Source organism: Pelodiscus sinensis, chromosome 4 (assembly GCF_052426305.1).
Source record: "Pelodiscus sinensis isolate ZL-2025 chromosome 4, ASM5242630v1, whole genome shotgun sequence".
Lineage (NCBI taxonomy): Eukaryota > Metazoa > Chordata > Testudines > Trionychidae > Pelodiscus > Pelodiscus sinensis.
This window is the reverse complement of record NC_143055.1, coordinates 60,353,868-60,366,397: the sequence shown is the minus strand read 5'-3', so window position 1 is coordinate 60,366,397 and position 12,530 is coordinate 60,353,868. Positions and strand designations below refer to the sequence as shown.

Here is a 12,530-nt window from a genome sequence, read left to right as displayed (position 1 = left end):
AAAAAAACCAAAACAAAACAGTTAACTAGGAAATGTCATACAGTGCTGTTTAATTCTGAACACACTTTATCTCTGAGGCATCAATATATGCAGTTCACCACACGTAGATCACCCCCTCAATTCAGCCTGGCTTGGAGGCAAGAGGCATGGAATAGCCCCAGAAAAGATGGGACAATTTTCTCAGTGGAGATGCTGAGAGCCACTGAACCAAACTGTACACCTTGTATGTGATGGAACCACTTCAAGCCAAGGGGTGAGGCAGCACCCCCAGGATCACTAGCTGCAGCACCTATAAATGGTCTTTTTTTCCTGATAGATAGCATAGAAAGTAGCATAGGAATCTCTGACTGACTGGGAAAAACAGAGTGGCCAAAAGGAGCAATAGGTATCTAGAGGCAGATAGGAATAGAGGACTCAGGTAGGCAACCTAGGATCTGGGGCAGAAACTGGCTGAATGACATAGGATGGGAAGCAGATTGCAGAGAAGCACTAGGTCTAGTTGTATTTTCTGTTTTCTTTGAAATTCATCGCCACTGTTTATGAAGAAAACATAACTTAAAACATAACTTTCCACAATTCCTCTAATCTCCTTCCATGACAGGAGGATACCTTTATCAGAGAGAAATCTCCCAAGAGGCCTGAAGATGCCTGATCTTTTCTCCCTTATGAACACACTATGGCAGGGGTGGGCAATGCAGCTTCAACCCACCAACATGCCGCATACGGCCTGCGGCTGCCTCCCCAAGATCCTTTTGCACAGAGTAGCTCATGCCACTTTAAACATCCAGCTGCTCTCTGCTCTGGACACTGGGGAAACAGAGGGAGAGGCTGTGTGTGCTGACCCCGCCCTCCAGCAAAATCTCTCAGCTCCCATTGGCCAGTTTCCAGCCGATAAGCACTGAGAAATTTTGCTCAGGGGCAGGGACAGTGTGCAAAGCCTCCTCCCTCCCTTCCTCTTCTCCTTCTGTCCCCTCCCCACATGCTGGAGCAGAGCCACATAGAGCAGCCAGATGTTTTGACCAGCCTTCCTTAAGTTCCTGTAGAGCTGCTGGCTGAGAGCCATTTGGGTAAGCGCCTCCTAGCAAGATCCTGCCTCTGGCACTCCACCTTCCCCTATCATTCCCCCCAATTATCTGCCCCAGGCCACCACCCAAACCTTCTGTACCCCCTTTCCCGATCTCCTCTAGGTCACAACTCCCTTCCAGATCTTGTATCCCCTCTGCCCCAGGCCAGAATCCTCTCCTGCACCCATACCCTTTCCTGGACCCTGCACCCCAAGTTCCTGCCCCAGATCACAACCCCCTCCTTCACCAAAACTCCCTCTCAGACCCCACACTCTCTCCTGCACCCCAGTCACCTACCCCAAGCTCCCTTCTGAACCCAACCTCCATTCCAAACCCCATACCCTCTCCATAGATAAGAAGGCAGATACTTATCATAGATTAATGCTTTTTCGAACACTACCCATCAGCACTTCTTTCAGAAAGAGTTCTTTTTTGCACAGGCAAAGCGGGCAGGAAGGATATGCTACAAAGCATTTGCTTTTCTAGTATGCCTGTTCTAGTGCTAAATGACACTCAATTAGGACACTTACTTAGGAACTTCATAGGATGGGGGAAAGGTCAATTTGTTTCTCTGAGAGAGGAGGTGAAATGTTTGGAACATTGTACAGATTGGACCTGCTTGGTCCAGCACTCTTAGAACCTGACCAGTCCCGGATGAGGGATTTTGCCAGACCAGAGGAGGTCATTTCTGGCCCCCCTGCCACCAGCTCCCTCCAGCCCTGGCCCCGCTGCTGGTCTCCTAGCTGGTTCCTCCCTCTCACTGGCCCCCACTGCCCTGGCAGCCCCTGATGCAGCGCCCAGCAGCCCCACTGCCTATGTGCACCAGGTTCTAGCTGCAGCGCCCGGCAGCTCCACTGCTTCTGTGTGCCAGTCTCTCACTGCAGCCCCCGGCAGCCCCGCAGCCTCCGTACACCCAGCTCCTGCTGCCTTACTGGGCAGCCCACTATCGCACGTGGGACTCCCACTGTCCTTCTGGTGTAGGTTGGGTTCCTGCTTCCGTGCCAGCTTGCAGGGCGCCCAGTGCTAGCTCTCCACCAGGACTCTCTGGTCCTGGAACATCCATGGTCCAGATGTTGCGAGACCAGAGAATCCCAGTTAAGAGAGCTTCAACCTGTAGAAGCAAGCAAGCTTTTCAGTTTTAAATGTAGCAAACATCAGAATTTCTATGTTACACTTTGACCATAACATGTTTCCTTGTTGCTTCACATATGAAACAGACCAGATATCTGTGGTCAGAGCCTCAGATGCTAATTGATATAGCTCTATTGTCTTCAATGAAGCGAATCCAATGTATATCTGATACCTGATCTTCAAACATTATATCGCGTGTGAGAGAGAGAGAGTGAGTGAGAGAGTGAGAGAGAGAAAATTTCCTAAACTCAGGAATATTTTGGATAACTACCAAGGTGCAACCGCCATCTTTGGCAGGTCTCAGATTCTGGAATAAATGTCTCCATCATCAAATTAAGATCCAGTTAGGTACCTAACACTGATTTCACATTCATGGGTCCCTTAATTTACCTTTTTTGGAAGGTCTTTCGGATAAGGGTAGCATCCTGTAAACCCTGAAGGCATTGTTTCCTTTCTTTATACTTTTGTCTTTGACTTCTTCTATATCAGGCAAGGAGTTCATAGCACATCGGAAGTTTGCCTTCCATGTCTTTGGATCAGCTTTATCTACTCCTGGTTGAAATTTTCCTAACAAGTAAGAAAATAAAGAAAGTTAGGTACATATTTAGCTTTTTTTTTTCCAAAGCCCAAGGAGAGCTAATAGTAACCATGAGTTAGTGTCAGAGCCCTCCTTTTTGATTCTGGAAACACAAATTCAAACCACAGTTTAGGTCACAAAAGAAGGGACATTTGGTGATTTCATTTTCATGCACATCTCTAGATTATATGATTGGCAGCTTCTTCTCAAGAAAGGCCTAGAGCTGGAATAGTGTGGGTGTTGCATATCAGATCTAATGCTACAGTAATGTAGGGATGTAAGTCACAAATCGACTAACCGATAAGCAGGAACTTATCGGTTAGCACTATCGACTAGTTGCATCCTGCCCCTCCCCTCCACTGCAGCTCTGCAATATTAAGGGACTGGTCAGCTGGCGCATGAAGACACTGGCTCAGTCCCTTCTCCTGCATGTTTCGTGAGCCTGCGTAACCTCCCCCACTGCGGCTCTGCATTGTAAGGGACTGGGCAGCCAGGGTGCTAAGACAGCCTGTCCCTTACAACGTAGAGCGGCAGTGGGGGAGCTTATGCAGGCTCAAGAGAGACCCACAGGAGCAGGGACTGAGCCAGCATCTTCACGCACTGGCTGCCCAGTCCCTTAGCATGCAGAGTGGCAGTGGGGGAGGTTATGCCAGTTCACCAGAGACCTGCAAGAGCAGGGACTGAGCCAGTGTCTTCATGCACTGGCTGCCCAGTCCATTATAATGCAGAGCCGCAGCAGGGGAGGTTATGTAGTGTGAGCCAGACTGAGCGCTGTGACTGCCTATCCTTATCGAGTAACCGAAAAGTTGATAAAAAAAAAAAATCTATCAACTGCTTGATTAGGAAAGTAACCACATTTTAACATCCGTACAGTAATGTGAATACGTTTTTACAGCATTTACTTATATTATGCCTAGTTCAAACCTTTATTAAAATTCAAGAGTATAAGGGCTACTGAATCATCTCCATGCCTACTGATTTTGAACCAATTTGTTTTCATTTGGGTCAATGAAGTTTCACAGTTGTCTTCAATGGAAACAAGTTATAGCCCATCAATAAAGTTGGGAAGGTACCAAGGACATCACAAGAGGCACTGAGCACCTCATAGATTTAGACCCTTACATTCAAACAAAACAAAAGGGCAAATCAGTAAGAGAAACACAAAGGCAAACAAAATCTGGTCTCCAGTACGGAGTTTTAATACCTGTATGAATTGCCCAGTTTCTAAATAAAGGAGCATCTTTTTCAACATCCCACCCATGTCGTGCAGCATGCATCCAGGGAATCTGAAAAATCTTCTTCTCCTAGAAAGAAAAACAAACAGAATATGTCAACACTGACTAACCCACAGATTTTCCGAGGACTTTTAATCCACTCATTTAAAAACACATCCAACAGTTCCAGCATCTGCAAATGTTTTGTTTCATTTTCTTCCTTACGGCTCAAATCTGCTATCAGTGAAATCAATGGCAAAATACCCACTGGTATCAGAGGGAGCAGGATCGAAAGAGCTTCAGGTGCCCCTTTATGGACTAAAAATTTAGCAGGTTTCCAAGATGACATATGTATAAAACATGCAGCACCACAAAGTTAGAAACATACAAATCAAGGTGCCTTTGCCAGTGCTTAACATTTAACCTGTGAAGCACCAACACAGTGGGAGATGATGACATCTAAAATTGGGTGAGGCAAGGCAGACACAATAATATAGTGAAATGTGATGGCATCTTTTACAGCAGAAATCAAAGGTCATTAAGGAAGCAGGATGCAGAAGGGGTGGAATAAGAATCATTTTAGTATCTTAATACAGAGCAGAAGAATGTACTCTTTGTTTTCTGTTAAAGTTACATCTCAGAACATTGTAACCAATGCATTATATGCATTTTGATTAAATAATTTAAAAAGTAACTCAAACTGTAGCTCATATTTCCTCTTCTCTTCTTCTTCCTTCAGTACCACTTTATTTTCTTCTCTGTGCTCCGCTGAGTCTACATTTCATATATATTCTCTCTCAAAGTAATACTTTTATAAAACTAATACTTTCTTTTCTCATCTCTCAGTTATATTTTCTTTTTCTGAGTCTGCCTTTTATTTCAGCTTTTGGTTCCATTCAAATGTCTCTCTCTCTTGTTCAGACATATAACTATGTTCATTTTCTTCCTTTTTCATTTTTCTCTCTTCCCTTTAACTTGGTACAAGCAGAGTTTTAACATATGATATCCATTCCTCTTTCTCATCATTCTTCCCATTCAGTCTCTCTCTATAGGCCACCTCCCTTTATTTATTCCATTTGCCTCCTTATTTTCTCCCCTGTAAGACAGTGATCAGCCTGAAAAGGAAGCTCTCCTTCCACAACTATAACTGATCATATCTAAGACATCAGGTCTTTGCCCACCCCACCATGTTTGGGTCCAAGGCACCACTGCATCAAAACCCAGCAAGGATAAGCCTTGAGCCTTAATGCAGGTCAGAGCTATCAGGGCTCTCCACCAGCACTGTCCAGTAGGAAGTACAAACAGCAATACACTGCAAAACACAACAGTGACTCAGGAAGTGGCTAAGTCAATGATTTAGCACTCCCAAGCAGCTGCTCAGTGCTGCCCTGAAGCTTTTTCAAAGAACATTCCCCAGGATAATACACAACACATGTGCCATGAACTAAGAGGAGTACCAAAGGGAGAGATGGTCATGCAGCAAAGGAGAATATATTCAAGAGAATCAACAAATCAATGCTGAAACAAAAGGAAGAGATGGAGAATGAAGCAAGAGAAAAAAGCACCATCAAAGTTTGGGTTCAGATATGCTCTCTAAACATGGTTTCAAAAATTGTTGTGAAAATGTATCAGCCCTAGCACAAAATTCCACTTACCTACATTAACAACAATGAAGATAGCCCCAACAGAGGACCTACCGCAAACAGGGGTAGGAGCCCTGCAAGCTGAGAGCTGCTCCAGCCACATCCCACTTTAGTTAGTTAACCAGGATTTTACATCCCTAAGGCACTAACAAAATACTTGCCCAGATGAGTAAATGGATTTTTTCAAGGCAGATTTAAATATATAATTATCTTCTTCTTTACTTTGCAGGTTATTTACTATATACCTTCTGCATTAATAAAAGATGGATTTGCTCCACAGAGATGTATGTTGAAGATGGCGGTACGTACACTTTGCGGAAATGTCTTACACAATCAAACAGGGATAAAACACAAGCTATGTACTTCAGAAACTTAATCTGAGTTTTCTAGGTTTTTAAATTAACGTCTATAGAATTTAATAGAGACCACACTCAGAGATTCATAGTCTTTTAAGGCCAGAAGGGACCATTATTTCATCTAGTCTGACCTCCTGCATAACATGGGTGCTTCAATTTCACACCATTATTCTTGCTTTGTACACAATAAATGTGTTTGATTAAAGCACATCATCCAGAAAGGCATTCAGTCTTGATCTTAAAGACATCAACAGATGGTGGAGAACGTACATACATTACTATTGCGTTCCAATGATTAATAATCCTCATTGTTAAAAATATGTTTTATTTTCTATTTGACTTTCTCTGACTCTGTATAGAAACAAGACTGCGTCCCTGTTCCTGTTCACTTATCCCCTAGTTATACATCCTTAGATTGCATCCGCCCTTTGTGCAACATCTCTCAGGGTATGTCTAGACTACATGGCTCTGTCGACGGAGCCATGTAGATTAGGGTTGTAGGCAAAGGCAAATGAAGCCGCGATTTAAATGATCGCGGCTTCATTTACATTTACATGGCTGCCGCGCTGAGCCGACAAACAGCTGATCAGCTGTTTGTCCGCTCAGTGCGCTAGTCTGAACGCTCCCCTGCCGACATCAAAGCCCTTTGTCGGCAGCCCCGGTAAACCTCGTCCCACGAGGAATAACGGGGCTGCCAACAAAGGGCTTTGATGTCGGCGCGGGAGCGTCCAGACTAGCGCGCTGAGCGGACAAACAGCTGATCAGCTGTTTGTCGGCTCAGCGCGGCAGCCATGTAAATGTAAATGAAGCCGCGATCATTTAAATCGCAGCTTCATTTGCCTTTGCCTACAACCCTAATCTACATGGCTCCATCGATGGAGCCATGTAGTCTAGACACAGCCTCAGAGAGCTCACATTGAGTTTCTTGTCCACTCTGACTAGAGCCCTTGTTTTGGAAAATTCAAAGTAACATGAAATGATAATCAATGTATAAGAAGAAAAAAAAACCCAACAACCTCTCCTGCAGCACAGGCTCTTGTTCTTAGGACTGGACCCAGGGACCCACTCTGGGGGTTGTGACCTGGCACATGGGGTTGCAGCATCACTCAGGTTTGGCCCAGTCATCCCGCTGTCATGATGAATAGCCTTCTGGGGAAATCTGAATGGTTCTGCCACCTTATGCCCCTGGTTATACTGTCTGGGTCTAGCTCCAGGGGACAGGAGCTGCTGCTGCAGGATGGGCTTGCTTTGCCACATCTCATCAGATCACAATGCTGAGTGAGTCAGGCCCAGCCCCATAGGACAGCAGCTGTCATTGCAGATGGAATGTGGGGCATGGTCACTGTGCAATCATCTTCAAAGCTCACCACCCTACACTCCTAACACCCACCCCACGGGCTGACCCCATGCAAAGTTCCTCCCACTCTTACCCCATCACCTGGAAAAGGATCCAATCTTACCAATACCTCCCCGCTGCCTCTCACCAGATAAAATGAAATAAAACAACCTTCCCCGCCAAAACATATAAAGTTTGAACCTCTTAAATCCAGGACTCTCTGTGCTGGCAACATCCATGGTTCAGCAAGATCATGGATATTGCTGGACCAGAGCCCTGGCACCCAGGAATGCGAGTCAATCAGGGAGTCCAGCTGAGGGGAGCCCCACCATCAGACCGATGAGCCCTGTCTCAGGGAGCCCTGGCCAGACAGGGCATCAGTGGGATCAGCGAGCTGCAGTGGCTTGGAAGCTCCATCATCAGAGAGCTCCAGCCAGCGGCAGCGTCCTGAGCACAAGCCCTGTAGCAGCAGGTCTGAAACCCAATGACAGTGGAGCTGGAGAAGAGCCAGCCAGAGGGAGGGCAGTAACCTGGGAGCAAATTCCCTGGATGCCAGATCATAGAGGTCCAACCTGTATATTTTTCTCACTCACACTCTCTCACTCTCTCTGATCCCTGAATCTTTTCTACAGTATGTCCTACATTCCTTGTTCCCAGATGTATAACTTTCCATTTGGCTGTAGTAACACACATTTTGTTTGAACAGGCCCAGTTACTTCACTGAGTGATCCTGATTGCTCTCTTTCATTGCTTTGTCATTCTAATTATGTATCATGCCATCATCAATCTTTGTGTCATCTGCAAACGTTATGAGCAGTGAGTTTACATTTATTCCATTCTGCATAGTGGTTTTTAAAAGCCCTATAAGAACTACAGTACCATGCTGACTAAGACCACCAGTCCATTTGTCCCGCATCTTACTGCTAACAGTAGTCAGCACCTAATACTTCAAGCTTTAAAGGAACATGCAAGAAAATGTTTAGTTGCCAGTTAGGCAGTAGTCTGCCTGAAGTTCAAGGTTCTACCTAACTCCAATTGGTTGGTGGCCTGCAGCACGAGGATTTATATCACGTAAGATAAAGAACAACTCTATCTAATATAACTATAGATGTTCTTAGTCACAGAAACATCTAATCCTTTCTTGAAACCTACAAGTAAGCTTCTGTCCAGAGAGATCACAAGCTCCACATGTCAAATATAGATTGGATAACAGAAGTAGATCTTTCTCAATGTGAAACATGTTTCTTTTTCGGTTTCATTGAAAGCTCTTGTGAGCAGGTGGCTGTACCCACGTATTCTAAAGCAAGATCCAGATTTTGTAGCATCAAAAACTCACTTATCCCTTTCATGGAGTTTGCTTGTATTAATGAAGACATAAAACACAAATAATGACAAGCATCTTCCATAGGCTGCAGCTAGAGGTCCTACCCAAGCACAGCTCAGCCCACACTCTCTTCTCTGTTTCTGGAAAGCCACTATCACAGCTTCCAGAAATGGCTCATTACCTCTCCCCAAGGATCAGCAGAACCTACTTAACATTTTCCCATCAGGATCAACAATTGGTAAGAAAGTAAGATGTCTCCAGCAAACACAGTCCCCTAGTTATTGCAGTATGGGAAAGTATAACTAGAGCCCTCAGCTGATGTTCTCTACTCTGTTATATTCTACACATCTATGGTCCCTCTTACCCATTACCTCTTTTGACACACCTCTACTGACAGTCCCAGTGTCTTTCTATCTTTTTCACATGGAAATCTCCTTTGTATTTAATAATTTTAATCACCCAAATTTGAATCACTTGTGTTTCTGGTTTATATTTTTTAAGAGCAGAACTGAACATAATATTTCAGGCGACATCCTACCACAGATTTCTAGAATAGCAATATATCACCAATGTTATTTTCCATCCTACTCCTTATACATCCTGCCATTGTTTTCTGTTTTGACAGATGTTAAGCACAGGCTTTTCATTAAGCTTTCCAAAATGATGCCCTGAATGACTGCAGTTAATTTAGAACCCACAATTTCTATTAAGTTCAATGGAACTCTCCCATGGCAAAGGAGATGGTCTCTCATTAGTGTTGAAAATTCCCAAGATTACTGGCTCTGCTCAGTCATGTACTGTATACACATTATTTTGTCATTGAGGAATTTATGGAGGATGCTGACTCTCACTGGGAATAAAGTAATCAGGCTCATCTTCAGAAAATAGAGAACAAATATGTGAATCATAAGTAATTAAAATAGAACCTCAGAGTTATAAATACCAGCATTATAAACTGACCAGTCAACCACACACACCTCCTTTTGAACCAGAAGTACACAATCAAGCAGCATCAGTGATATACCTCCTTTCCTGCCCTCCCCCCAAGAAAACCAGGCAAACACAGTACAATACTGTGTTAAATGTAAACTACTAAAAAAGAAGTTACAAAAAGATTTGACAAGGTAAGGAAACTGTTTCAGTGGTCATTTCATTTAAACAACAATAATGTTTTGTTCAGAATTACGAACATTTCAGAAAAAACTTAAAAAACAACAAATAGTCTGGTAGCACTTTAAAGACTAACAAAACATGTTGATGGTATCTTGAGCTTTTGTGGGCACAGCTCACTTCTTCAGATGACCGATCATCTGAAGAAGTGAGCTGTGCCCACGAAAGCTCATGATACCATTTACATGTTTTGTTAGTCTATAAAGTGCTACCAGACTATTTGTTGTTTTTTAAGTTTTTTTCTGGAAGGCTGTGTCTAGACTACAGGGTTTTGTCCACAAAAGTGGACTTTTGTCGACAAAACTATACCTGCGTCCACACTGCCTTTGAGTTATGTCGACATAACATCGACAAAACTCAGCAGTTTTGTCAACGTATGTAAACCTCATTCTACGAGTAATAACGCCTTTTGTTGACAGAGTTCTGTTGATAGAAGGCATTATTGCATCTACACTGTCCTTTGCATCCACACTGTTATGTCGACAAAGCGGCTTGCTTTGTCGACAGAACTGGATGTAGTCTAGACGCTCTTTGTTGACAGAAGCTTTGTCGACAAAACCCTGTAGTCTAGACGTACCCTTACAGACTAACTCGGGTACCCCTCTGAAACTTTTGAACATTTCAGAGTTATGAACAGCCTCCATTCCCAAGCTGTTCATAACTCTGATGGTTCTACTGTAAAGTAGTGTAATAAAAATTGCTAACACCACATCAGAGGGAAGTGAAGACAGTTCTTGAAACAAACTAAAAAAGGAAAACAACATAAAAGGTTTATTGTTCCCTTGCTATAAAGCAAAATTCTCACAACAGGTAGACACGTATGAAGGCAGCTCTTTCCTAACTAGAGAGAGGCAGAGCGAGTTTCAAATAGTCTGTGTCTGTCTTGATGGAAATTTCCCAAACATGTCCGTGTAACAAAGTGCTTCAATTTCTACTCCTGTTACTGGTCTTCTGAATGTGCACAGCACCACTGCAGCACTGACTCTATCTACATGAGGGACACTATGCCTCCCTCAGCTCTGCCTTTCCCAAAGAGCGTCATCTTCCATCCCCCAACTTTATCTCAACAGGAGGGTGAACAACCATTGTCCTGCTGCCACTCACCCTGACAAAATTTCTGCTGCCCTGGCTAAACCAGTAATTGGATTTTTTTAAGTCCAGTACACAGGAATAATTTCACCTAGGACTGAAACATGACTACTTCTAGAGTGGAACAAAGTAACTATTTAGCAGTGCACAGTAATCTTATGCACAAGGATAGGACAGGACAGGAAGTGAAGAAATAACTTCTCCATTTGAAAGTGAAGAGAGCATTTAGGTAACCACTTAGGATGACATTTAGCCAAAATAATATTCTATATGAAAAATGACAATATTTCCCATGAAAGTGAAATATGGAAGCCCTAATACTGAACTTTCAAGGCTTCACATTTAATACATCTTAAAAGCTGAGTACTATAATAGCAGACACTCTATTCATTCTATTCAAATTATATTTTTTTAAACCATGAACCATTGCAGAACTATGGTTCTCCCCTCCCTCCCCCCCCACACACAAAAAAAAAACTATTGCAATTGGTAAGTATCAGAGCGATAGCCATGTTAGTCTGTACGCGCAAAAACAATAAGGAGTCCTGTGACACCTTAAAGACGTAGGGTGCATCTACACTGCAGGGCTTAATTCGAAATAAACTATGCAAATTGAGCTATGTCAATTGTGTATCTTATTTCAAAATAGGGAGTGTCTACACAACACTTATTTTGAAATAGAGCACTCTTCCTCTGACTTCCCTTATTCCTTGTACAAAGAGGGTTACAGGAGTCAGAGTAAAAAGTCCTCCAGCTTGACAGTATTTTGACACTAATTTGAAATATCTGCCTGCTGTGTAGACGCAGACTAAATTATTTTGGAACAGCGCTAGTTATTTCGAAATAGTGTTGCAGGGTAGACATACCCTAATAGGTTTATTTGGGCATAATCTTTCATGGCAAAGACTCTAACAAAGTGGGTCTTTACCCACAAAAGCTGATGCCCAAATAAAACTCTTAGTCTTAAGGTGCCACAGGACTCTTCATTTTTTCATAGGTTCTGTGTATAAACAAAACTATGAGTACAACTGATACAGTATCATTAAGGCTACCAACTCTATCATGGAGAGAATGATTTGAGACCTCTGCAACTTCCTGAAAATTCCAATAATTCAGCCTCTGGTGGCACGGCTGGGGCTCCAAGCTTCACCTCCCTGTGGCAGAGCTGGGACTTCCATGATTTACTGTTTATTGCCCACCTTCTGTCCATGAATTCAAATATAAATATCTTTGCTAAAATCTTTGGTATAAATGCCATATATTACACGCATCACCTTGTTTATGGTCAGGATTTACACTTAAATATAGGAATTATTTTTAGTTTAGTGACTTTTGAGGTGAGCAGTTGCAAATTAAAACACTTAGAAGTGGATTTGGGAAGCCATTTTATATTGTTAGAGGCAACTCTGAAGGTATGTGAATTCTGAGGGATAGATCAGATGCCATATTTAAGTGCAAGGCCATGTCTCCATTCCAGGGAAGATCAATGCTGCTGCGATTGATCTGGAGTTTGATTTAGTGGATCTAGTAAAGACCTGCTGAATTGAACTCAGAGGGCACTCCCGTCAGCAATGGGTACTCCTGATCCTATCAGGAGTAAGGGAAGCCGGATGGGAGTGTTTGCTC

The 12,530-nt window shown here is 43.2% G+C and overlaps 1 protein-coding gene across 3 annotated transcripts in view; it reads right to left on the bottom strand.

Moving 5' to 3' along the window:
- The window catches only part of IRF2 (interferon regulatory factor 2), an 82,109-nt gene that overhangs the window by 27,737 nt on the left and 41,842 nt on the right, over positions 1–12,530 (bottom strand). For all 3 annotated transcript variants that reach the window (XM_006130171.5, XM_006130172.5, XM_075930285.2), the window contains exons 3-4: positions 3,977–4,076; positions 2,586–2,762 (exon numbers count right to left, since the gene is read on the bottom strand). In XM_006130171.5, coding sequence (XP_006130233.1) covers positions 2,586–2,762; positions 3,977–4,076 — 277 coding nt within the window. The remainder of the gene's footprint in view (positions 1–2,585; positions 2,763–3,976; positions 4,077–12,530) is intronic.